The 26916-nt window shown below is 41.9% G+C and overlaps 1 protein-coding gene across 1 annotated transcript in view; it reads left to right on the top strand.

Annotated features, from left to right (window-relative positions):
• Positions 1-26916, top strand: part of ZNF236 (zinc finger protein 236) — a 531902-nt gene that overhangs the window by 453098 nt on the left and 51888 nt on the right. Inside the window, 1 exon segment of the mRNA XM_029590848.1 lies at positions 2913-3050. Within this exon segment, the coding sequence (XP_029446708.1) occupies positions 2913-3050 (138 nt within the window).

The raw sequence follows: 26916 nt of genomic DNA, 5'->3' as shown, positions 1-26916 counted from the left end.
AACAAAAATTTTATCTCAGCCTTCAGTCTATAGCTCTAAGTGCATGATGTTGAAAGTCATCAAGTTTCTTCACTGCAGTTGCTTGCTGAAGTGAGTATGTTTATCCTAGCAGACTCCGGTTAAAATCCTCTTCCTCCTTGGGATCTACACCTGGTACTAGCTCAGTTCACAAAATCACCATTTGAGCATCTAGCAACAGCAGATCTAAAATTCCTTGTTTGGAAGGTTTTGTTTTTGATAGCAGTAACTTCTGTTCAAAGAGTAAGCGAGTTACAAGGATTTTCCATAACAGAGTAGCTTTAGAAACATCCTAAATTTCTATCTAAAGTGGTCTTTCAGTTTCACTTAAATTATTCCATTGTATTGCCAATATTTTTTCTAAGACCATACACCAATAAGGGTGAACAGGCTGTCTATATGCTAGGTTGCAGATCAGCTTAATCATTCTGTTTAGAGAGAGCAATGTCTTACAGAAAGTCCTCACAACTATTTGTTTTCTTCCACCCAATCAAACAGGAGCTTTCGCTTACAAAAATAATTCATGTGAATTTCTGATTGTATCTATTGTACTCAGAGCAACAGCTTCAAAGTAAGGTGAAACCCCATCAAGTCAGAGCTACGGCAGTTTCCTTAGCTCATATTCACTTCCATAGAAAATATTTGCAAGGCTGCCATCTGGTTCATACTTTCACTGCTCATTACTGCCTAGAAGATGCTTCACCTCAAGAGAACAGTCTTGGCCAAACTGTTCTCAAAAACTTATTTAATTAATTCATTCAACTCTACCCCCTCCCCCAACCTTTTCAAAATATGGGCTGCGCCTTATTTACTACTATATAAGAACGTGTAGCAAGTTACTGTAAACCAGGTTCCTTACCCCACGAGCTTATGTGTTGGAGCGATAGAATGTGGACTGAGCTGCATCTGGAACTGAGTCATGTGTTTTGGACCTGTCAAATAAAGGGAGACTGCAAGCCGCTGTAGCCAAGGAGAAAGAATATAAAAATGTCAAAAAATGTGTGCTCTTCTGTGAATGACAAATGTTCTGTAAGAACCAGCATTCAGCGCACACAGTGTTAACAAGTTGGGGAAAGGGCTATATTGTTTAGCCTGCCCATAGAGCAGCACTACATAGCCAACAGAGGAGGAAACCAAAGAGCTGCTGGGAGACCATTTAAAATAGAAAAATCACAATTTGGCTGTCTGTGTGTGCAGGGTGAGGACAACCAGGAGTTGGAGCCAGGAAGAAAGGAGTGCATCTGGCACCCCTACAATCAGTTGTTCTCCTGAAGAGCTAATTACTTTCTTTCCAGAGATATCCAGGCCCAGGAGCAGATGGCTGATCACCCTCCAAAGAGACTGTTAAGTAATCTAAACTTTGCACAGAAAGTATCTTAGCAGAGGAGGGAAAAGATTTATTTCCTTGCCTTTTGTCACAAATTAAGTATTTCATCTTAACTGCTTCAGCTTTTCAGCTGAAGTCAAGCATAAACATTTGCCACAGCCACATGAGATAGGGCAGGGAAAGAGAAGCTGATGGACTGTGGTCTTTCTGTAAGAGACTGAAGCCAGACCTGCTTTCTGTTTAGTACTAAGTAAACCATTTGAAGAAGCTCCACAGGAGAGAGAGACTGCAGTGCTCATCTGTTTGGTTTGTCATCTAGCCAGCTCCACCATCAACAGGACTTCTTCATTTTTGTATTGTCTTTTTCCACACAATTTTGTAATTGGGACAGGGTGCACCCTTTACAAACTGGTGACATTGGGGTTGATCCAATCCCCCCCCTCCCCTCTTTTTATTATTTTTTTTTTTTTGAAAGCTATGTACTTCACTGTTTTTACCCCCAATCTTTCTCTATTAGCGTTCCAGATTTTTTTTTATAGTGATTGCCCTGGCTAACAGGCCAACCCAGTGTTATTTTTGCATTACTTGATTTAAAATAAGAAAACTGCAAGTTTATATTAAACTTCATCACTGTATTTTCCCATTTAATGTTCTGGTTGGATTTACTGTCTACTTACATAATACTAGTAAAAAGGGTTAATTACTGTTTTATTCTAGTGTGATGATTTTATATGGTCTTTGGTACCACAAGTGAGAAGTTGTTTGGGAAGGGCACAGACCCTGTCTCATCCCCCACTCATGCTACGAACCCGAAGATAAATCATATTAGTAAATATAATTTCTCATGTGGTACTCCCCACCCCAAACACAGGGGTAATTCATAATCTGGACTGGGGGCGGGCCACAAACAATGTTTTCATGTGACCCTAAGGTTAGGATTCCCCATTTATATGATTAATTACTGTCCTGCTTGTCCACTGAGAAAGTCAAGTTGCTTACTATAACAGGTGTTCTCTGTAGACAACAGGACTATTCAGCCACACAATTCTACCCTCCTTCCCTACAATTGAAGGTTAACTTGCTACAAACTTGAAGAGGCTCACTAGGCAGCAGCTGCGTGGCAACACCCATGCATGTGCAGAAAACCATCTCAGATTTCTGAGCCTTGAGAGAGATTTTCTGTCTCTATCATCAGATGACTTTGCCCACTTGTATGGATGATTTGCCTTGCTATCTAAAGAGAACACATGTTGCAGATAAGCAACTTTGATTTTTCAAAGAGCAGTGTAAATGTTATGTCCTATAGCAAGAAGGTTTCATTGTATTTCATTTTGCCCTTTTGGCTATCGCACCACATACTTTTACTTGAGCTGTGTATGGAGTTAAAAAAATTAATGACAGAACAGAGGAAATAATAAATGTGGCTCATGTAGCAACCCTAGGGCTCACTTACTGAGCATTTTTACCATTGACACAGAATGGGAGAAAAGTCTTAGTAAATCAGGCCCCTAATTTGTGATGTAATAGCATGTGCTTCTCTTCTAATTGGTTTTTGTTTTTTTGTTAGGGTCAGCAGTTCCCTGCTCTTCTTGCTGATTCTGGTCTCTCTGAGCAAAGTGGAACAGGTTCACCACAAGTTATACTTGTGAGCCATGCAGGACAGTCAGCAGCAGCAGCAGCTGATCCCGAAGATATAACTTATCAGGTAAAGAGTTAATTCTGTGTTTTGTTAAAAGAATTTCTCATTACATATTCAGATTCTTTATATATTTTTTCTTCTTGGCATATTTTGTTTTATACATTTTTAGAATCAATATCACTACCAAATGCTAGTTATGAATGTTAATCAATAATAAAGCAATCTCTGAAGCAGAGAGAGAACAAAAATTTCCTTTTCGCTTAGCCCCCAAGAAATGCTTTTCTTTCATGTTGCTGAGATGTGCTGTGATTTAAAACACTAAATTATAAAGGGTAATAGAAAATGGAATATATTTTATTATATCTAGTGAATTTAATACTTGGTTAAATTGCTTGGACAGCACTGAAAACCAAATGTCCCCATATATCGACAGAAAAGCTATAGCACTAGAACTGACAGCACAAACATAGTTTAGTTTATTTCATGTTCTTAATATTAATCAAAGCAGTTTACAATAAATATTAATATTAATCAAAGCAGTTTACAATAAAATTAACATACATAAAAAATTATATAAAATCACATCCTAAAATAAAAAGCCAGATCTACCAATTCTAAAATTGACAAAGTTTATTGCATAAATCATATCAAATCAGTCATATACATCAATTAAGCCCAATCTAATAAAAATATTACTCATTATAAATATACAGGACTAATAAAACAAAAATTACAAGAAAACTGCAAAAAACAACATACACAAAACATGATCTCCTAAGCCTTAAAACATGTAATAAGCATCCTACATAAACAACCCAGAGACAATAATAGAGCAACAGAAATTAAAAAGAAATCCAGTAATAGTACACATACAAAATGGATAATCCATCACTCTAAAATCCCTTCCAGATATCAATTTCCAATGAGATTATTCCAGCCTGTCAATTCATTCCCATTATTCTGCAATATCAAAGGCTTGGCTAAAAACAAAAAACAAGTCTTAATATTTCTCCAAATTTAGTACTTCCACACATTAACCTGCTGACTGCTTCAGTTCTGTTCTGAAGGGTCCACCTCTAAGAATGAGAGGGTAATTCAGTTTTATGCCTGTGCAGTCTTCAACACTCAAGGACACCACTGCTGGCAAGGTCAAGAAAGAGATCAAATTGTGTTGAGATTTTTATTAGAGATGTGGACACCCATCCACAGAAAACTGACAGATCACCAGGTCATTTTACAAAAGTTACTGAACAACTTTCATGTGGGATAGATTTTCGGCATCATGGAGTGGTCGGTTAACAGGTTAATTTTAACAAGTTAACTTTGGATATTCAGCCACAGTTAACAGGCTAAAGTTGCAGCTGAATATCCAGTTAAATACAACCACATAAAACTTGTGTGGCTAGATTTAAGGCAGTCATTTGCATTGAGGAATTAGCAGTAATTTTAATTTTGCTGTTGATAATTAACCTTATTTTCTGAGATACTCATATCTGTTAAACCAATTCTATTTTCAGTCATTGCGGTTCCAAACTGATTTTAGCAGTAGTTTCCTGCAAAGCACTAGCTTGCTGCAATCTGACATCTACCATTAATGCTAAATAATGTCCATTTCCTCTGCATTTGGGCAGACCAATACCCACAAGTGGGTTATGAATCTCTACCAGCAAATGGAGACTGAGTAAAAGCTGACATCACAGATATATAGCCCTGCCCCTACATCAGCCCACCAGTATTCTCCATCTCCAGCAGATGATGGACATGCATTTCCCTACTGGGGATTGCCTGTATAAAAAAAAAAAAAAAGGAGGATCCTATATTGGTCACCCTCTGCAAAGCTTCATCATTTTTTCCTCTCTGGGATGTGATTCAAGAGTTGATTCACTTTCAATGAAGTATGTCAGAGGTGAGTTTTAAAGGACGTGTTACACTTGCCAACCAGATTCCCTCACCCATCAGGGCCCCAGAGTGACTCCTTCCTCTTCTACGGCGGCAAGAAACTGCTACCGCCATGATCCTTTATGGCAGCAAGGAATGCCGCCAGCTTCAAGCTCCTGACAGCAGCCTAGGGGCATGTGTGCTTACCTCCCTCTGGGTCTTAAAGGGACCATGGCAGGAAAAGCTCCCGCGGTTTCCTGCCCACGTCATCAAGCAGGGACTATTTAACCTGGCCCCTGCTCTCCAACATTGCCTCTGCAACAGGTTCCCTGAAGCTGCTGGCTGCGATCTGGTTCTGTTCCTCTTCCCGCCTAGTTCCTGCCCCTTGGTGTCCTCTGTTCCATTCCCTGCTCCCTGTTCCTGATCCCATCCTGCTCCTCGCCCTCTGGACTGAATCTTTGCCTCGACCTTTGGAATGGTACCTGGATTTTGCTGCTCACTGTCTGCCTTGACCCCTGGACTGTTTGCTGGACTTCGCTATTAGCTGCCTGTCTCTATCCTTGGACTGGTATCTGGATCACGGGATTGGCCGCCCACCTCGACGCCGGACTAGTATTTGGATCCACCTCCTGACGACGAGAGCCTGGTGGATCCCCTCTCAGGTAGGAATCACACTATTCTGGGCTCAGGGGTCCACTGTTTGCAATTGCTTGCAGAGGCCATGGATCCGGCAGATCTCTCTGGCCTCCAGGTCATTCCGGGACTGGTGCAAAAAAGTCAGCAGCAGCAATTCTTGGAAGCCTTTGCTGGGTCAGTGGAATGGCTCAACACCTGTCTGGATACCTCTACTGCTCCAACTAGCAACACACCTACTGCTCCTCTGGCAGCGGCCACTATCCATCTTCCAGTACCTCCCAGATTTGTGAAAAATTGTGAGGATTCTTGAATCAGTGCTTCATGCACTTTTCTTTGCAACCCACGCAGTTTTTCAGCGATTTCATCCAGACGACCTTTATCCTCTCCCTTCTTGATGGGAAGTCTCTGGCCTGGGCGTCACCGCTATGGGAGTGCAGCAACGCCTTGATTCAGGACCTGCAGCAGTTCATTAAGGGATTCAAACTAGTTTTTGATGAATCCCGCCGATGGGACACCGTGAGGTCAGATCTATTACATCTATGTCAGGGTTCAAAAAACTTGGCAGAATACACCATAGAGTTCTGAACTATGGCCTCAGAATTGAATTGGAGAGAGGACAATCTCCGAAGTATTTTCTTAGGACTGTCCTCTCGCATTAAGGATCAGCTGGCCACCCGAAAACTCCCCGAATCCCTCAATGCCCTCATTGATCTAGCCAGGAGGATCGATCGACGACTCCAACAGAGAACCCGAGAACTACAAGTCCCATGAAGATCCGTACCACTAGCTCCTTCTTTCTCGCGTCCTCTCATTCCGTCATCTGTAGCCTCGATCAGATCGACCAACCAAGAGGAGCCTATGCAGCTTGGACCAAAGCCATCTTTCATCAGAGGAGAGACTTTGGCGATCTCAGAGTCTGTGCTTCTACTGCAGCGGGCAGGGGCATCTACGAGCTCAATGCCCATTGAAGTCAGTAAACTCCAGAGCCTAGGAGTTGGTGGGGAGTTAACCCTAGGCTGTGCTCTTCCTGCTCCCCAACTTACTCTACCTGTGACTTTTGCCACTGAGGGCCGCAAATTTTCCACCCTCGCCTTACTGGACTCCGGAGCAGGTAGAAATTTTATTATGAAGGCTTTGGTGGAACACCTTAAACTTCCCACCGTTCTTAGAGCCACTCCTCTTTATATCTCATCCATCTATGGCGAGCCTTTGCCCAGGCAAATCATCACCATGACCGAGCCTCTAATCCTCCGGACCAGCCTTCTCCATCAAGAAGATAGCCTTCCATGTCCTCAAGAAGACGGTATACCCCATTGTTTTGGGGCTACCCTGTCTACAGATCCATTCTCCTAGTTTCGAGTAGGAATCTCTTCAGCTGTCCCGATGGAGTTCTCGTTGCCTGCTTCATGTATGCTTATTTATTTATTTATTTATTTATTGTTTTTGTTATACCGAGTTTCATGATAGGCATCACATCAACCCGGTTTACAAATAACAAGGAGTGTAAAGCATAACGTAACGTAAAAAACAATATTTTCAATAAGAACCTTGAACTTTAAATACAGTGAATCAGAAAAAGGAAGAGGGAAAGTTACAAAAAACAAGGAAAATAAACTGGGGATGGAAGGGGAGAAATTGAACAGCACAATATTTACATTTCAGCCTATTGATACATTAGAATAGCAAGTGAAAAAATAAGACTATGAAACGGTACATAGGTAATCAAATGAATAAATATGACACAGTTGTGAATGGTAATAGTATGATAAATATTCAGCAGGAATTAGTGAGAGAGGGTTTGAGGTTGGTTGATTCGTGTTTACATTCCATTATTGCATACGAGTTAGTGCTAGTGAGAGGAGGTTTTATTCAAGGCTTGGAAATGCTTTTTTGAAAAGCCAAGTTTTTAGTCTTTTCCTAAATGTTAAAGAGCATGGCTCTTGTCTCAAATCAGGTGGGATCGAGTTCCAGAGAGCTGGACCTGCTGATGAGAAGGCTCTGAGACTCAAGGATTTATGTTGGTAGGTTTTGGCCTTTGGAATTTGGAGTGACTCTTTGTAGTGTTCCCTGATAGGCCTGGCGGAGGTGAATTTTTTAAGTGGTATTTGTAGGTCGAGTTGCGTGTGTTGGTTGATAGTTTTGTAAATGATGTTAATGGTTTTGTACATGATTCTATAGTGGATCGGAAGCCAATGGAGGTTTTTGAGAATAGGTGAAATGTGGTCAATTTTCCTGGAATTTGTAAGGACTCTGGCTGCAGAGTTCTGAACCATTTGTAAAGGTTTGGTGTAAGAAGCTGGGAGGCCTAATAGTAATGAGTTTGGAAAAGATTATTGCTTGCAAGATTGTTCTGAAGTCCTGAGTGTGAAACAGCGGTTTTATTCTTTTCAGGATATGTAATTTGTAGAAGCAATCTTTGGTGGTTTGGTTAATGAATGTTTTGAGGTTGAGACGATTGTCTAGGATGGCTCCTAAGTCTCTTACGTGGGTTGTTTGAAGGAGTGTGGGTGGTTTAGGAAGTGTGTTATTGTTTTCCGGTGATATGAGCAGGAATTCTGTTTTCGAAGCATTGAGTACAAGGTTTAGATTGTTGAGGAGAAGTTTAATTTCTAATAGGCAACTGTCCCAGTATTCCATTGTTTTTGAGATTGATTCTTTTATAGGGATTACGATCTGTACGTCGTCTGCAAAAAGGAAATGTTTCAGGCTTAATTTTGTAAGTAGTTGGCAGAGTGGTAGCAGGTAGACATTGAAAAGGGTGGGTGAAAGTGATGATCCTTGCGGCACTCCTCTATTAGAAGGGTGGTATTGGGATTCTTTATTATGAATTTTGACTCTGTATCCTCTGTTTTCTAGAAATGTTTTGAACCAGTTTAGTGTGGCACCTGTTAAACCAATGTTTGCCAGCTGTTTTAGAAGAAGGGCGTGGTTGACTGTGTCAAAGGCCGCCGAGAAGTCAAGGAGGATTAGTAAATATGCTTGGCCTTTATCAATACCAGAGAGTAGGTAGTCCATGAGTGAAATTAGTAGCGTTTCGGTGCTTGCGGCTTTGCGAAAACCATATTGGTTTGGGGACAGAATACTGTGGTCCTCTAGGTAGTTGGATAGTTGGGTGTTTACCAGTTTTTCCATGATTTTAGCTATAAATGGTAGGTTGGAAATAGGGCGGAAGTTGTTGGGATCACATGCATTTAGATTTGGTTTTTTTAGCAGTGGCTTGATTGAGGCAGTTTTTAGGTCATCTGGGTAGATGCCATGTGATAAGGAGCAGTTTATAATATCTGCTAGGGTTTTTGCTATTGTGTCCGGGATAAGAAGAAGCATTTTGGTAGGGATTTGATCAAATGGGTGTGATGACGGTTTCATTCTTTTTAATACATTTTGTATCTCTGTGATTGTGATGGGTTCAAAGGCATTAAGCTGGATGTCTTTATTTTGGGGAAGATATGTGTTATCTGGAGATGTAGTGTTTGGAATCAGCTGATTAAGGAGATCCGATATTTTTTTGTTAAAATGAAGAGCCAATTCGTCTGCTTTAGTCTGGGCTTGTTCGGGTGGTATATCTGGAGTGATAGGTTTAGTGAGGCTGGAAACGAAGGCGAATAGAGCTTTTGAGTCAAAGCTGAGATGATGAACCTTTCGGGCATAGTAGTCTCTTTTGATTTTCAACGTGGTACTTTTGTAAAGATGGAGTGATCGTTTGTAATCAGAGAGTGAGGCTGGTGAAGGGGCTTTGCGCCATTTTCTTTCTTTTTGCCGAAGTAATTGTTTGAGTTTTCGTAGTTCATCATTATACCAGGGATGTCGTTTGGATGTATTAGCAGACCTTGTTTTGGTTGTCAGTGGGCAGAGAGTGTTTGCTATAGATCTATAGAGTGCTTCCTATAAGATCTCCACCACCCATTCCATTAGCCACAACCTCCCTGGGAGTGCCCTCCCAGTATGCAGTCTTTGCGGATGTGTTTTCAAGCAAGCGGCTGACATTCTACCAGAACACCCGCCTTTTGTCTGTACTATAAATTTTATTCCAGGAGCCACGCCACCCCAAGGAAGAATATATTCTCTCTCTCTCCCAGAGGCCATGGCTTAGTATATCCGAGAGAATCTTGATAAAGGATTTATCAGGCCTTCCACTTCCCCTGCGGGTGTAGAGTTCTTTTTTGTAACCAAATAAGATGGAACACTACACCTCTGTATTGAATACAGGGGGCTTAATGCCATAACTAAAAAATCAAGTACCCTCTTCCACTCATACCAGAATTACTTGATCGACTCCAAGGGGCCAATATCTTTACTAAATTAGATCTGCGTGGTGCATACAATTTGATCCGCATCGAGAAGGGGAATGAATGGAAAACCATGTTTAAATGCACGAGATGGACACTATGAGTACCTGGTTATACCTTTCGGTCTTCGTAATGTTCCAGCAGTTTTTCAAGGCATGATGAATGAAATCTTCAGAGACCTCCTGTACACCAATGTAGTAGACTACCTGGATGACATTCTCGTCTTCTCAAAAGATTTATCTTCTCATCGTAGAAATGTTTGTCAAGTGCTCCAGAGGCTTCGAGCCCACAAACTGTATGCTAAAGTGGAGAAATGCGTATTTGAAAAAGAGAGTGTGCCCTTTTTAGGATATATAATCTCCAGCAAGGGTTTCTGCGTGGACCCCGAGAAGGTGAAATGCATTCTAAATTGGCCTCAACCTTCTGGTCTTCGCCCGTTGCAAAGCTTTCTAGGATTTGCCAATTTTTATCGCCATTTTATCCCCAACTATTCTCAGGTCAAAGCTCCTCTTACGATGCTCACCTGGAAGGGAGCCAATACCAAAGTCTGGCCCATGGAAGCAGTCATAACCTTCTCGAACCTAAAACAAGCTTCTCTCGAAGAACCACTTCTCTGTTACCTGGACCCGATGCGGCCCTTTATCATCGAGGTTGACGCTTCCTTGGAAGGAGTAGGGGCTTTTTTATGTCAACTCTCGGACAAGGGAGCCCTGCGACCATGTTCATTTTTTTTTCAAAGAAATTCTCTCCAGTGGAACAAAATTATGGAATCAGGGACAAGGAACTGTTAGCCATAAAACTGGCTTTTGAAGAATGGCGGCTTTGGTTAGAAAGGGCACAACATTGCCTCTACAGATGCTGCAAAATGCAGCGGCCAGGATCCTTACAAACACACATCGAAAGGACCACATCACACCTATTCTAAAAATCCTTCATTGGCTACCCATCCATTATAGAATACTATTCAAGACTCTCACCATCATCCACAAATCTGTATACCAGCAATCCACACTCCAACTCTCCATCCCTTTCGAACTACATACTTCCGCAAGACCGATCAGATCCGCCTACAAAGGTTCTCTCAAGGCCCCCCCCCCTAACAAATCCTCGGTCCACAACTCCATTCATAAGCGAGCACTTTCGACAGCGGGTCCGCTCCATTGGAATTCACTTCCCCCGGATATACGCCAGGAACAATGCCACCTCTCCTTCAGAAAGAAACTGAAAACCTGGCTGTTCACTCAAGCTTACGGTTGAAGGAACATTTTATCAAACACATTGTCTCTCACCCTTGACCGCCTCCCTACTCCCCCCCCCCCCCCCCCATCCCTGCCCTCCCACCTCCCCCCCTGCTTACCCCTCCATGCTTCCCCCGTCCACAAGATTTATGAATAATTGTGAATAATTACCTAAGATTAACCCACAGCCGAGCTTAATCTAGCTGATTTTGTATCGCTGTCTTTGTTTTCATTGTTTTCAATGACTATTTTAGCACTCTTCAGTTGATATCGTTTTAAAATATCTTTCTTGTCCTCCAGCTCCCATGTTTTTCGCTCCCTGTTTGATGTAACTTTTTACCTTCTATATAGTTGTTAATTGGTTTCCCCTGTTCTATTGTAAACCGGTACGATAAGACCGCGTCTTGAGTATCGATATAGTAAAAGAATTTAAATAAATAAATAAAATAAACATTGAATTACTGTGTATATGGACCATAAAAATCTAGAACATCTCCGTAACAAGCAACGTTTAAATGCTCATCAGGCCCGATGGTCATTATTATTATTTTTTTTTAATTTTATTTTTATTGAATTTTTAAATTTTACACAATTTATACATTGTGACAATAGATAAGTGGTATCCAGATGCAAATAACAAACAATATTTCAATATACTTTTCCAAAATGTCTTCTATAATACCACTATATAAAAGGAAATTAAGTGGGGGTTGTGTATATAAAGAACTATAAGCGAATGTTATCTCCAAACAATAATAGGAATTTCAGGCGACCGGATGAAACCCTTACTCATTGCCATTCTGAACCGTATGGATCGGTTCGGGGTGGGAACTAAGAAAAAAACGGAGCTGTGATGGCTCAAAGAACACATAGGAAAAACTTTGATACTTAATAATACACTTGCAAGGATATCTTAAAGTGAACTTTGAACACTTTAACACAGCTTCTTCTCTCAACTCCAGGAATTTCTTTCTCCTCTCTTGGGTGGATCTAGTGATATCAGGAAACATCCATATCTTTTGTCCCCGAAACAGTTCTTGGCTATTGCGAAAAAACAATCTCATGATATTATTTTTTTCTGAAGTAAATGCAAATGTTACTAGTAATGTTCCTCTCGTAGTAATTTCTTCATTACTACTTAACTCTAGTAGCGCTGAAACATCCAATTGTTGTTGTTGTTGCCGCGGTTCTTGCTGTTCTCTATTTCTCTGTGGTAAGAAATATGCTCTAGTTATCAGAGGAGCTGCTTCTTTCGGGATCTTTAATATCTTATTCAAATATTCTTTAAATAGATCCATAGGTACAATATGATCTATTCGTGGAAAATTCGTTACTCTCACATTTAGACTCCTCAAGGAGTTTTCAATGTTTTCTAATCTCTTGTCTTGTATTGTTTCCTTCTGAAACATCCTCTGATGATGGTTTTCTATGATTTTAATCTTTTCTTCTACAGTTCCAATCTTTCTTTCTTGAACTTGCAATTTTCCTTCATTCTCAACTGAATTTTTCGCAACCACAGAAACTGTTTTAGAAAAATTTACAATAGCACTCTCAATTGCTGCTAGTGCTTCCCATATTGCTTCATTTGTAATGGCTTCTGGCCTCACCAAGAAAGGAGTTAAAGGTTGAGGTAACTCACCCCTTTCCACGGTCTTGGTTACAGAGTCCCTTTTGTGCTCCCGCAGATCTGCGAGCTCACCGGCCTCCAAAGCGGCAGGAATGTATGTCCCCAGTGCTGGGCTTTCACTAGTTTCTGCTGCAACTATTCCTTCCCGGCAAGATCTTTTCTCTCCAGCAGCTTGCAGCAGCTCTTTCATCTCCGCCTCTAGCACTGACCTCTGACGCTGAGGCTGGGACGGCGTCTCTGGCTCGCCGGGGCTAAGCGAGATCTCTTCAGCCTGAGGCACGGGCGTTCGCTCTCCACCCAGGCCTCCTGCGGCTCTCGCTCCCAGCTCTTTCGGGGTTGACGCGTAAAAGGTAGAAATAGTAGTTTGTTTTAATTCTTCTAAATCTGCATTCGCAAGGCTCTCTCGAAGACGAGCCTTGCGTTTAGTGTGAGGCATTCTTAGGCAATATTGGCAAAATTTCAAGGAGGAAAAAAAACGCAGCTCCTTCAACAGCGTCTCATGCGGTCACCATCTTGAACACGCCCAGCAACAGGAGATCTTCGGTCATTATTTTTCACTCACTTTGATTTTGAGGTGAAATATAGACCAGCTCATAAAAACATCCGGGTGGTTGCCCTCTCCAGATCGGTTAAAGTGGAAGATACCCCTAAGCTATGTTATCAATCTTGCCCGAATCCTCCTGGCTTCCTCATCACCTGTTCCTGGAAAGATGGTAGTTCCATGTCATTACCGTCAGAAAGTACTTGAGTGGGTGCACGATTCTCATATTGCGGGTCATCCCGGCCGGGCACAAACCTTAAACCTATTTCAACAGTTTTACTAGTGGCCACAAGTGAAGAAGGATGTCAGGAATTACATCAATTCCTGCCCCATTTGTGCTCAACAAAACCCCTAGTAGGTCAACCTTACGGACTATTACAGCCCCTTCCTGCGCCCAAAGAACCGTGGACTCATTTATCTACTGATTTCATGGTCGACCTTCCCCTTCTGAGAACTGTCGAGTCATCTGGGTGGTTATCCATCGTTTCTCTAAGATGGTCCATTTCATGGCTCTCCCTGGGCTTTCTACTGCTCCAGAATTAGCCAAGCTGTTTACTACATACATTTTTCATTTACATAGACTACCGCAACATATCCTCTCGGATAGAGGTACCATCTTTCTTAAATAAAAATAAAAATTCACTGCAAAATACTGGTGATCACTCTGTAAAAAATACATTACATTGGATTTTACAATAGCGTTCCACCCTCAAGCCAACGGCCAAACAGAACGCATGATTCGAACTCTAAAAACTTTCCCGCGAATATTTGTCAATGAACGTCAGGACAATTGGACTACTCTGTTACCCTGGACTGAGTTCTCCCATAATTTCCATTTCAATACCACCACTGGGACCTCCCAATTTCATATAGTCTATGGATGACAGCCTAATCCTCTGCTATCCTTACCTTTATCAGTAGCCTCTCCTGCAGCCCAGCTGACGACTCAGGAATTTCAGAATCTATGGACCCACACTGAGTCCATGATATGAAAAGCTGCTGTTAGAGTTAAGAAGAGCATGGATAAACATCGATCAGGTCCACAGCTCTAGCCTGGAGACAAAGTTTGGCTAAGTACTCGATATATTCGAATCTGGTACCCTCTATGAAACTAGCCCCTCGTTATATTGGACTGTTCTTCATTATCTGGCAGATAGGACCCGTCACATACCAATTGCACCTTCCTACTACCCTGAGGATACACAATGTTTTTCAAGTCTCCCTCCTAAAACCCTTGGGGTTATCCTGGCCCACCTGAAAAATTCAGGAACCCTCAAAGGTGTCTTCAGCTGAGAATCAACTATATCAAGTCAAGGATGTTCTGGATGTCTGTCAGCAGAACAAGGGAGTATTTGTGATATCTTGGGAGGGATACGAGCCTGAAGACAATACCTGGGTTCCAGCCTCAAACGTATCTGATAAGAAATTGCTCAAGCAGTTCCATGCCCGTTACCCCAAGAAAACTAAACCTCCTGGAAGGGGGCGTAAGAGAGGAGGTACTGTTAAGCTTGCCAGCCGCAGGATCGCACAGCCGGCTTCCTCACTCATCAGAGCCCTGGAGTGACTCCTTCCTCTTCTACAGTGGGAAGGAATGCCACCAGCTTCAAACTTCCAACAGCAGCCTAGGCGTGTGCTCGTGCCTCCCTCTGGATCTTAAAGGGACCGTGGCAGGAAAAGTTCCTGCAGTTCCCTGCCCACATCATCAAGCAGGGACTATTTAACCTGGCCCCTGCTCTCCAACATTGCCTCTGCAACAGGTTCCCTGAAGCTGCTGGCTGCGATCCTGTTCTGCTCCTCTTCCTGCCTGGTTCCTGCCCCTTGGTGTCCTCTGTTCCATTCCCTGCTCCCTGTTCCTGCTCTCTTCACTCACCCTGTCCAGCTCCTTGCCCTCTGGACTGACTTTTGGCCTCGACCCTTGGACCAGTATATGGAGTTTGCTGCTCACTGCTGCCTTGAACGCTGGACTGTTTGCTGGACTCTGCTATTAGCTACCTGTCTCTATCCTTGGATTGGTATCTGGATCACGGGATTGGCCACCCACCTCGACCCCGGACTGGTATTTGGATCCACCACCCAACGGCGAGAGCCTGATGGATCCCCTCTAAGGTAGAATCACACTCGTCTGGGCTCAGGGGTCCACTGTTTGCTATAGACCCTCCTTGTTGGGTTCATATCCCTTGGATCTGCATGCCACAGAGCAGTTGCGTTTACCAAAGATAGAAACATAGAAATGACGGCAGAAGAAGTCCAAACGGCCCATCCAGTCTGCCTAGCAAGCTTTCACACTTTTTTTTTTCTTATACTTATCTGTTACTCTTGGCCCTTATTAGTTACCTTCCACCCCCACCATTGATGTAGAGAGCAGTGCTAGAGCTGCATCTAAGTGAAGTATCTAGCTTAATTGGTTAGGGGTAGTAATTGCTGCAATACGCAAGCTACTCCCACACTTATTTGTTTACCCAGCTTGTGCCATTCAGTCCTTGTTGGTTGTTGTTTGAATATAATTAATCTTTTCTTTATTCCCCCCTGCCGTTGAAGCAGTGAGTTGCGCTAGATATGTATTCCAAGTGAAGTATCAGGCTTAATTGATTCAGGGTAGTAACTGCCGTAACAAGCAAGCTACACCCATAATTATTTGTTTACCCAGACTATGTAATTCAGTCCTTGTTGGTTGTTGCCTGAATATAAATCCTCTCTTCCTCTTTCCCCCTTGTCGTTGAAGCAGAGAGCTATGCTGGATATGCATTGAAAGTGAAATATCAGACTTATTTGGTTTGGGGTAATAACCGCCGCAACAAGCAAGCTACTTCCCGGTTTTTTGTGAATGCAAATCCTTTTTACCACATTTCCTCTTGCCGTGAAGCATAGAGCAATGCTGGAGTCGCATTGACAGTGAGAATGTTTGCCTTGGTGTGTTCTGTTACTAAGCGAGCTACCATATCTGTTGCAGGAGGTGTAGCTCTATGGGATGCTCAGGTTTGAAGGATTGAAGCTGTTACATTAAAGGAGGACCTTGCAAGACTGGAAGATTGGGCATCCAAATGGCAGATGAAATTTAATGTGGACAAGTGCAAGGTGTTAAACATAGGGAAAAATAACCCTTGCTGTAGTTACATGATGTTAGGTTCCATATTAGGAACTACCACCCAGGAAAAAGATCTAGGCATCATAGTGGATAATACTTTAAAATTGTTGGCTCAGTGTGCTGCAGCAGTCAAAAAAGCAAACAGAATGTTAGGAATTATTAGGAAGGGAATGGTTAATAAAATGGAAAATGTCATAATGCCTCTGTATCGCTCCATGGTGAGACCGAACCTGGAATACAGTATACAGTTCTGGTCGTCGCATCTCAAAAAAGATATAGTCGCAATGGAGAAGGTACAGAGAAGGGCAACCAAAATGATAAAGGGGATGGAACAGCTCCCCTATGAAAAAAGGCTGAAGCTTGGAGAAGAGACTGCTGAGGGGGGATATGATAAAGGTCTTTAAGATCATGAGAAGTCTTGAACGAATAGATGTGAATCGGTTATTTACACTTTCGAATAATAGAAGGACTAGGGGGCATTTCATGAAGTTAGCAAGTAGCACATTTAAGACTAATCAGAGAAAATTCTTTTTTACACAACGCATAATTAAGCTCTGGAATTTGTTGCCAGAGGATGTGGTTAGTGCAGTTAGTGTAACTGGGTTCAAAAAAGGTTTGGATAAGTTCTTGGAGGAGAAGTCCATTAACAGCTATTAATCAAGTTGACTTAGGGAATAGCCACTGCTATTAATTGCATCAGTAGCATGGGATCTTCTTAGTGTTTGGGTAATTGCCAGGTTCTTGTGGCCTGGTTTGGCCTTTGTTGGAAGCAGGATGTTGGGCTTGATGGACCCTTGGTCTGACCCAGCATGGCAATTTCTTATGTTCTTATGTCCTTAAGCAAGCTTTTGAGGCCAAGGTGATGAATTTACAAATCACTCTTGTTATTCCCTGGCGGCTCGAGCTACTCTGCATCTCTCTCAGGAGTTTGAGAGAACCGGTTTCGGATGGCGAAGCAGTAATAGAACCTGGGATGGTCTTTTTAGCTGATGCGGGCTGTGACCTTGTTTGCACTGCTGTTAGAGGAGTTGCGTCTGTTATAGCGGCTAGATGTCAGCTATGGCTGCGCAATTGGTCAGTAAACACTGTTTCTAGGTCCAATTTCACCAAACTGACCTTTAAGGGCTCTCTTTTGTTTGGCAGTGATTTGGGACAGGTGGCAAATAAATGGGGAGATGCTCAGGTCCCTCATTTGCTGGAGGATCAGAAGCCAGGTTCATGGCCTTTGAGCCACTGGCCATTCAAGATTTCAGGCAATTTTGGCCTTATCGAGGTGCTTCCTCTCGGAGAACTCTCGTCTTCAGTAGATCACAGTTCTTTCGCCGTAGGAGACTTTGGAAGGCTGCGGGCTCCTGAGGTGAAGCCCCTCTATCTTTCCAATGAAGGTCTGCTGACACTTCTGCTGGTGCAGGAGATAGGTGGCCACCTTTCTCCTGCACCAGAAGTGGGTCAATATTACATCCGACCACTGGGTCCTAGAAGTGATTTGGGATGACTGTGCTCTAGATTTCCTTGGCTTTCCCCAGATGCTATTATTATCTTGCTATACAATTCCCCTCAGAAGAGGGTAGCAGTGGAATCTTCATTGAGAAGACTATTAGATCTGAAGGCTGTAATTCCTGTTTCTGAACTGCAACAAAATATGGGCCGCAATTCCATCTATTTTGTTTTACCCAAGCAGGAATCAATCGTCATTTGCAAGGCACCCATTTCTGAATGGTAACTGTGTACTCCGTCATAATGGCGGTGCAATCAGGGGGATACCTTTATGTTTCTGGCTCTGATGGAAGCATATCTGCATATTCCCATTCATTGGGAACATCAAAGATTATTGAAATTTGCCATTCTGAGTCATCATTATCATTTTCAGGCTGTGCCTTTGGGCTGGCCACTGCGCCCAAGACATTCTCCAAGGTCATGGTGCTATTAATTACTGTTTGGCACAAGGACGGCATCCTCGTTCAGCCATATCTGAATAACTGGTTGGTTCGAGCCAAGACCATGGAAGAAAGTCACCTGACATCTTGCAAGGTGTTCTTCGTGCCGCAAGATCTAGGCTGGGTGGTGAACTTGTCCAAGAGCAACTTATAGCCGTCTCAGACACTGGATTATTTTGGTGTTTCTTTTTATATAAAGCAGGGAAGAGTGTTCTTGCCAGAGAAGTTAATCTCTCAAGTTCAAACCCTGATAAGTACAATTCACCTGACAGTGTGGTGTTATCTTTAGGTTCTGAGTTTGATGGCGGCCTCGGAGGTTATTCCCTGGGCATGGGCGCATATGCTTCCTCTTCAATGTATGCTGCTTTCTAGCTGGAGTCCTCCATCGCACAACTACACGATGAGGCTTCTTTTACTATTGGAAGTGAGCGTACAATTGCAATGCTGGTTGCAGGCAATTCATCTCCAGAAGGATGTTTCCTTGGAGAAACCAGATTGGTTAGGGCTCATGTCAGATGCGAGCCTCCTGGGTTTGGGGCTCACTATCAGGAGTTGATGGTGCAAGGTCGCTGGAATGCCAGTGAACGGCAATGGAGCATCAACAGGTTAAAAGCATGCTTGCATTTCACTGAGCATCTAGAGACTCGGGCGATCTGGTAATGTTGGACAAGGCAATAGCTGTGGCCTACATCAATCATCAGGGTGCCATCAGAGGTCCTCAGGTGTTGGAGGAGATAGATGTGCTCATGTTCTGGGCAGAGCAACATCTCCTAGAAATGTCTGCTTCCTATATTGCCAGAAAGGACAATGTGAGGGCTGACTTTCTCAGCAGGAAGAGCTTGGACCCAGGAAAATGGGTGTTAGTGGACGAAGCCTTTCAGCTCATAGTGGAGCGCTGGAGCCGCCTGTACCTAGACTTGCTGATGACAACAACGCAAAACTTCTGCAGTTTCAGTCGCAGCCAAGATACAAAGTGCTGGGCATCGATGCTTTCGTGCAGGTGTGACCGCAGGGCAACCTGCTATATGCCTTCCTGCCCTGGTCTCAGTTAGACAGAATCACTTGGAAACTTGCAAGTCAGGCCAACACTGTACTTTTGATGGCTCTGTATTAGGCAGGCCTTTCCTGATCACATCTGACGATCACAACGGACTCTTATAACTCTCTCCAGACATACCACAACCACTTGTAAATTTCCCATCAACACTATGTAATTAATTGTAACACTTTGTAAATAAGTTAATTTATTCTGCTCATTCTTATTGCCTAAATTATTCCAGCTACTCTTCTTCTCACCCAAGTTCAATTTTCCCTTGTTTTATTGTAACTTTTTTATATCTACCTATAAACACCAGTTTTTCGTTCAATGTTATCACTCCCCTGTTTCCTGTAAACCAGCATGATGTGATTTTATCATGAATGCCGGTATAAAAAAAAGCTTTAAATAAATAAATAAATTAGCCCCATGACTAGTGGGCAGTCCCTTCCGGCTGCATCCTCAGAAGGTTCAGTTGAGGCAGGGACCCATTCTTCTCAAAAATCCAGATCAGTTTTTTCTTACTGTTTGCCCTTGTGAGGGCTAGATTGTTGAGGCGTGGTTCACCTGCTTGACTTCCACTTTGCTTAGGGCCAAGAAAAGTTTTACAACTCTGGCCTATGTGAGAGTTTGGATTTTCAAGGCCTAGTGTTCAGATCAAGGTTCTCTTCATCTCAAAATAGATATTTCCTTTGATTTGGGAATTTTTACAGGAAGGATTGCATTAGGTTTGCCATTAACACCTTGAAGGTTCAAGTGAAAGCTCTTGCTTCCTATAAGGGGGCGAGTCAGTGGTGGATTTTGAAGGGAGTTAAGCTTCTTTGTCCTCCCTTGCAATTGCCAATGCCTTAATCTGATCCTGAATTTCTTGGCGGGTCCATCCTTTTGGCCTTTTTATTTCAGTTGCTTACCTTAAAACCAGATTTTCTGCTGGCAATCTGTTCTGCACGTCTGTTTTTCGAGCTGCAAGCTTTTCTTGCCGTAAGCCTTTTCTAAGTATAACTCCAGGTGTGGTACAGTTTCGGACTGTGCCTTCATTTTTGCCAAAAGTGGTTTCAGAATTTGATTTGAATCGATCTGTTTCCTTGCCCACCTTGGACAGGGATAGAGATGAGAGTGAGTATGGTCTTTGCATTCCTTGGCCACCAAGTGTCATTTGCTGCGGTAATTGGGTTAAGGAAGTCATCTCGGCCGCTTATGTAGATGCCGAGATTCCTTTGCCGATGCAGATTAGACTGTATTCCACAAGAGCTCAGATGGTATTGTGGGTAGAAATTAGTTTGTCTCCTGTCAAGTTTGCTGAGCGGCGACGTGGTCATCCTTACACACTTTTTCCAAGCATTACCAGTTGGAAGTTCAAGTTTGGGAGGATGTCGCTTTCATGCAGGTGGTATTGACTGGACTGTGGGCAGCCTGCTGTCATGTTTGGGTGTAGCTTTGGTACATCCCACTCGTAGGGATTGGTCTGCCCTCCTTAGAGGAAGGAGAAATTACTACTTACCTGATAATTTCCTTTCCTCTAAGGAGGGCAGATCAATCTCCGACCCATCCTCGGCTGCCGATTTTGTCGATAGTTTGCCTTTCAGGTGCGGATATTGCAAAGTGTTTTTCCTGCTCTTCGTTTGAAGACTGATAAGTGGCTTAACCAGCCCTAGGTCAGTGATTGATCACTCTTTTGACTGAGCTCAGTGTTCCTTATTGGTTGGAAGCATGAGTGGCTGATTGTTAATCATGTTCAAGTATAATCAGTTTGTCCACAGTTTGGCTTTTTCAGAGAATACTGGTGGGCTGATGTCTGGGCAGGGTTATATATCATCAGCTTTTTTTTCTATCTCTAATTGCTGGTAGAGGAGCATAATCCACTTGTGGGGAATGGTCTGCCCTCCTTAGAGGAAAGGAAATTATCAGGTAAGTAGTAATATCTTCTTCTTTGTCCTCTGCTACAATATGCACCAAAAGAGCAGAGAGGGAGAGAGGCACTCTTCCATTGGTATCATCACCTGTACACTCAGTATACTTGGAAGATTTGAAACATACAAGTTCTGACTTTGGGTCTCCCAATTCATAACTCCCTGTGAGAAATGCAGGAGCTTCTACTTTTATCAGCACCAGCATATTGTTCCATGTTCTCTAATTCCATAGTCTTCATCAAAAACCAACACTCTAGCCAAGAGGTTATCCTCCATCATCATTATTTGTTTATAACGTGCTTTTTGAGTTGAGGAATTTAAAGCGAGTAGCAGAACAATTTGTGTGGTGCAATGCAATAGTTAAAGCTGGCTACTATTGAAGGAGCAGCACAGAGTAAATCAGTTTAGATAGGATACTTTGTACAGAACAGGCACTAACTATGCAACATAGTGCAATGGTTAAAACATAGAAACATGATGGCAGAAAATGACCTTACAGCCTATTTAGTCTGCCCATCCTCACCAACTATTCAGCTTTATAGTCCCTTCCAACCTCTCAGAGATCCTCCATATTTATCTCATACTTTCATGAATTCAGATATTGTCCTCAATTCCATCACCTCCAGGGAGAAGCTGTTCTTTGCATCCACTACCCTCTCTGTAAAGAAATATATCCTTAGATTATTCCTGAGTCTATTCCCTTTTACCCTCATGCCATGACCCATTGTTCTAGAACCTCCCTTTCTTTGAAAGAAAGCCACTTCCTATGCATGCAAACCTTGTAGTGTTAAATTGGATAGAGGAGGTAGTTTCATTAGGTATATTTAGTGACATGAAATATTACTTATTAAAAATCATTAACTCCAATGTACATAAAAAATGATCAGAATCAGAAAGCATTTGAATAATTCTCTGAGGACAAGCAGGATGACAGTCCTCACACTTGGGTGACCTCATCCAGGAGAGGAGGAGAACAATGATATGGGGCCTCATAATGAATGATGCTGTTTTAAAAATACCCATATCGAAGGCCTAGAAGCAGGAGAGTGAAGAACTGTGACCAGAGGCTCCACAGAAGGGACTGAAGGGGTCTCTAGTGGGCATGTGGTATGTTAGCATGTTCAGTTATATCAATCACTGAAATTATACCACCTCCTATTAATACTTCACATTTAATTGCCTAACTTTTACTTCAATCCCGTGAAAACTTGGAATGTTATGTATTTTACCATCAGCAAAAATCTCTGAAAATAATTGTTGTGCATAAAAATATTTTTAAGGAAGAAATGGAAGGTTTCATACATAATTCAAATTGACACTACCACCCGGTAATGTGCTGTTGCAATATATTCATCAACCAACCTCCTCCAACCGTGTTTTTTTACTTTTTTATATATTCTCAGCGTGTAAAACAATCTTCTTTAGAAAATGTCTTCAATCAATGTTATAAATAAACAAATCTGAATAATTATAGAAACTGTTATGCTCTTTGTAACACTGGTTCAAATTTAAGTGCCACACATAGATCTCTGATACACGAGTTTCTAGTCTTCTACGGTTCTTCTAACATATAACATCCACCGACTTATCTGTTATTCAAATTGCCATTGCCCCACGGGGCCTCATTTCAGATCTGAAGATCTTTCATCAGGGGATGTCTGCCTTCCTTATAAAGTTGGATGTCAAATCAGCGTTGTTAAACTGAAGATATAAACACTTGGGATAATATCAGAGATGAGAAAACCTTCCAGCGCCAGAAGTAACTGATTTGACATCCGACTTTATGAGCCAGGCAGACATCCCCTGAGGAAAGATCTTCGGATCTGAAACAAGGCCCCGTTGGGCAATGGCAATTTGAGAATACTATTAATTTGACTGGGGCACTAGAGGCCTCAATAAATACACATATACAATCTAGAATGACTCTTATTGTCTCCTTTTTATTTCCAACAGAGAGAGATACTGTGTTGCGATTGTTTCTAAGACATAGGTTACAAAAGTTTCATGGCCAACAATATGGATATACCCAGATCTAGCAAGAACAACCCAAATTAGAAGAAATGAGTTCTTGAAATTGAGATCAGAAGTGATTGTTAGAGGAGCTAGATTTCTGTTAAAATTTCCATGCAGTTGCGAAGTGAGCTATATGGAACATAAGTATGTTTTTTATGAGGTTAGCCAACTCCAGTTATTTTTGGAGTCCCATCCCCCAATAAACACAGAGTTGGGTTAAGAGCAAAAGTGAATTAAGCTGTAGTCTCTGATTGCTTGTGAGAGGGTTATATTATCTCCCCCTTATAGTTTTCTTTATTATTCCCTTTCAAATCGCTCAGTTTAGAATTAACTCTATCTGGATTTTCTTGTTATAGGCACAGATAAATGGTTGTATCAGTAAATGCTTAGTTACTATTAAACATATTGCAATTATCTGTATACATTATAATAATGGATGTTTGTTATAATTTTGGAAATACATAAATAAAAAATAAAAAAATAATAATAATAATTAGTATAAAAACAGTTCCAGATACAGAATCTGGCTACTAGCACCCAAAAGTCATTATGAAAGAGTAAAGAAATGCACATAAAAACAGTAACAAAAAAACCCAGACCTATCCCTAAACTATCACTCTTCCTCTCTCTACAAGTTAAATACCAATTCATTATAAGAGATTACTCTGAAACACTAGCAAAAACACAAGTCAAAAGGCTATAGCTAGTAATATCCCTTCTTCAATAAAACCTTTGAGAAGGAAGCTCAAAAAAAAAACAAAAAACCTGAAATTCTCATGAGTTTAGGAGAGAAACCGACTCAGATCAATGTGATTTAGAAAGGGAGCCCAAATACTGAAAACTTTTACCTGGTTTTTCTCTTATATCCCAAGTCTATTTTTCCATATTCATTATGTCCCACAACTTCTATATCCATTCTAATTTAGTAAGGAAGGAGAATCTTCTCCTATGTTTAGCAATGACACTCCGGGCAGCTAACAATAAGCTCTTCACCAAGTGACTGACTTTTTTGGAACTACCCACTGAGTATCATACTCTAACAAAAATTCTGAAATAGTAAATGGAATTTCTAAGGCCATAATCCTCAAAGTAATACTATGCATGGCCCTCCAAAAAGGCTATATCAAGGGACATTGCTCCTATAAATGAATAAATAAACTTGGCAAATTGCAATTCTGCCAGCATAAAGGGAAAGTATTAGGATCTTGTTTATTCATCTGCTGCAAAATAATATACATTCTTATTGGGATATATAACTGCAGATTAACCAAAGTTAAAAAAAATGGAATACAAAGTATATTGCCATTTTGATGGCCAAAAGGTTTTGAAACTGATGCCCCAGAATTTCTTCGCAAATCATAATAAAATTATGTCTGGGACCAGAAATTCCAACACCAGTGCTCTCCAAGGGGGCCGATTTAATAAGCTGCAGTAAAGCCATGGGTTTTTGTGCATACTTGTGAGGGTTTTTCCCACGCTAATGTTATGCATGTATGTAATATGTTCAGCACGGGAAAACCGTGTGCATAAACCCGCTTAAAAACCCACAGCTGGTTTTGCATGAGTTCATGCAAATGGCATGCAAAGGAGGCAATTAACTATTCACAGGCTATGCAGGGAGCCGAGCATCAGTTTGTGCAGGTTTAAGTACATGAGTTTTTGAGCGTCTGGATCAGGGCAGGAGTTAAGTTAAAGCGCTTGTCTGGAGGCCGATTTACTCCATTGACATTAGTTTGGTTGTATGTCCATGCAGCTCTGGTGTGATCATGGATTACCTTCACTTTTTCCAGATGCTATGGTACATTTTGCGGGTTGACTGAAGAAATCTCTGCTGCATTTCCCGCGCATACCGGCATCCGCCGATTATAGTTGCCAAGGCATCAGAGACAGAACATGAACGGGTTAGATGTTGCTCTGCCCACCTTCAGTCCCACTCCTGAACCACTAACTTCTTCACTGTTTATGAAAGAGGAAGGCCTTTGCCCCGAGAATCACTTGCTGGTCTCTACATTAATGCCGTTTTCAGCACGGGTTTCCGTGCATTCTATTACATAGAGCCTTGACCACGCATATTTGCTCATGTTTTCACACGTGTTTTACTTCTGCATAGATTTTCTGTGTGCATCTCATTTCCATAAGCGTCCTTTATTACATCCCATGGAGGTGCCTGCTTTTGCCACACACACAAAAAAATATGTGCAGACATCTAGCGCCTACTTCACCGTGGGTCTTATTACATCGGCCCCTAACAGCAAGAGATGAAACCCTTTTTCCAAAACAGCACTCTTTCAAAGTCCAGTTGTAGTCAAATAAAATTTGACCATCTTTCCAGTGTGGTGGCAAAATGTCTAACCTAAAAATATTGGCAAAAAGAAATCTGTCTCTCCAAAGCAGCAACCACATCCTTTTCCATAAACATTTTATTATGAATAATCTGAGAAAAGGTACATGATTGCATTAGCACTCCTGAGGAATGACAAAAGGCATTCCCCATGTTGCTAGAAAATCTCTGCACAGAAAGAGGAATAAATGAGAGAAATGCTTTACAAAGTTTTTTCCTAAATCTGTGCAACATTAGGAGTAAAAGGATAGATCATAGCTATTCTTTTCTTCTTCACTTGCTTCACAAAAATATATGCTGCTAAGATCACTTGCAACACTACATTTTCTCCAGGTTTGATGAGTTGTAAGTTTACACCAAAGGAAAAAGCTAAGAATATAAGAATTGCCATGCTATGTCAGACCAAGTTCCATTGAGCTCATCATCCTGTCTCCAGCAGTGGCCAATCTAGATCACAAGTAATCGGTAGATCTAATTCCTGTTACTGACTCCCAGGAATAGCAATAGCTTTCTTTAGTCTACCTGGTTATTAATGTGTTAGAGTTTTCCTCCAGGAACTTGACCAAACCACATTTAAACCCCGCTATGCTAGTCACCTTGATCATGTCCTCTGGCAACAGGTTTCACAGCTTCTTAGTGCCCTGAAAAGTACTTTCTATGATTTGTTTTGAATCTGCTAGTTAGTTTTGTGGAGTATCCCCTTGTTTTAGTATTTTTTGAAAGGGTAAATAACTTCCCTTTCTTTACCCATTCCACTCCACTCAGGATTTTATAAGATTGGGAGGTGTAAAGGAGTTGAGATTGAGAGGTGAGAGAGACTCTAAAGGCCTTACCGGGGGTGTGAGAGAGATCTTAAAAGCCTCGATGGCAGGTACATACAGGAATCTCTCCAGTGACATCAGATAAGCGACGCCTACAAGGACTTAAAATCTGCCTATCTGCAGTGCGCAGCTGCTGCCGGCACGTGCCGAAGGTGCGCGCAGCTTTGCTTCAGAATAACTTGAAATAAGTTTTTCTTTTTAAAATAAATTCTCCTTTGATAGCAAATTGGATAACCTTTCTTTTGATTTATATCTCTCTCCCTCTGACTCCTGGAAACCTCCCTCTGGAATCAAGTATTTGGTGGCCTAGACGGTTGAGGGCATACTGTTTCCACCAGGAGTATAGACCTTGTGATGCCACACTCTGCTTGCAAGAGAAGGGCGAGGGAGAGTTTAGCTTCTGAGCCTCCCAGCCCCAACTTGTGGTGGGTCCCATGGATGCCCACATTCTCTGGGAAACAGGAGGAACTCCATGAGAGGATTCGTTGACTCTGTTTCGGGGGGAAGAAGAAGAGCCCGAACCAGATCTAGAATTATTAACATCATTATCTCCGGAGGATAGATCTCCTCCTGAGAATCCTGC

Source organism: Rhinatrema bivittatum, chromosome 2 (assembly GCF_901001135.1).
Source record: "Rhinatrema bivittatum chromosome 2, aRhiBiv1.1, whole genome shotgun sequence".
Lineage (NCBI taxonomy): Eukaryota > Metazoa > Chordata > Amphibia > Gymnophiona > Rhinatrematidae > Rhinatrema > Rhinatrema bivittatum.
This window is presented reverse-complemented; position numbering and strand designations above follow the sequence as displayed.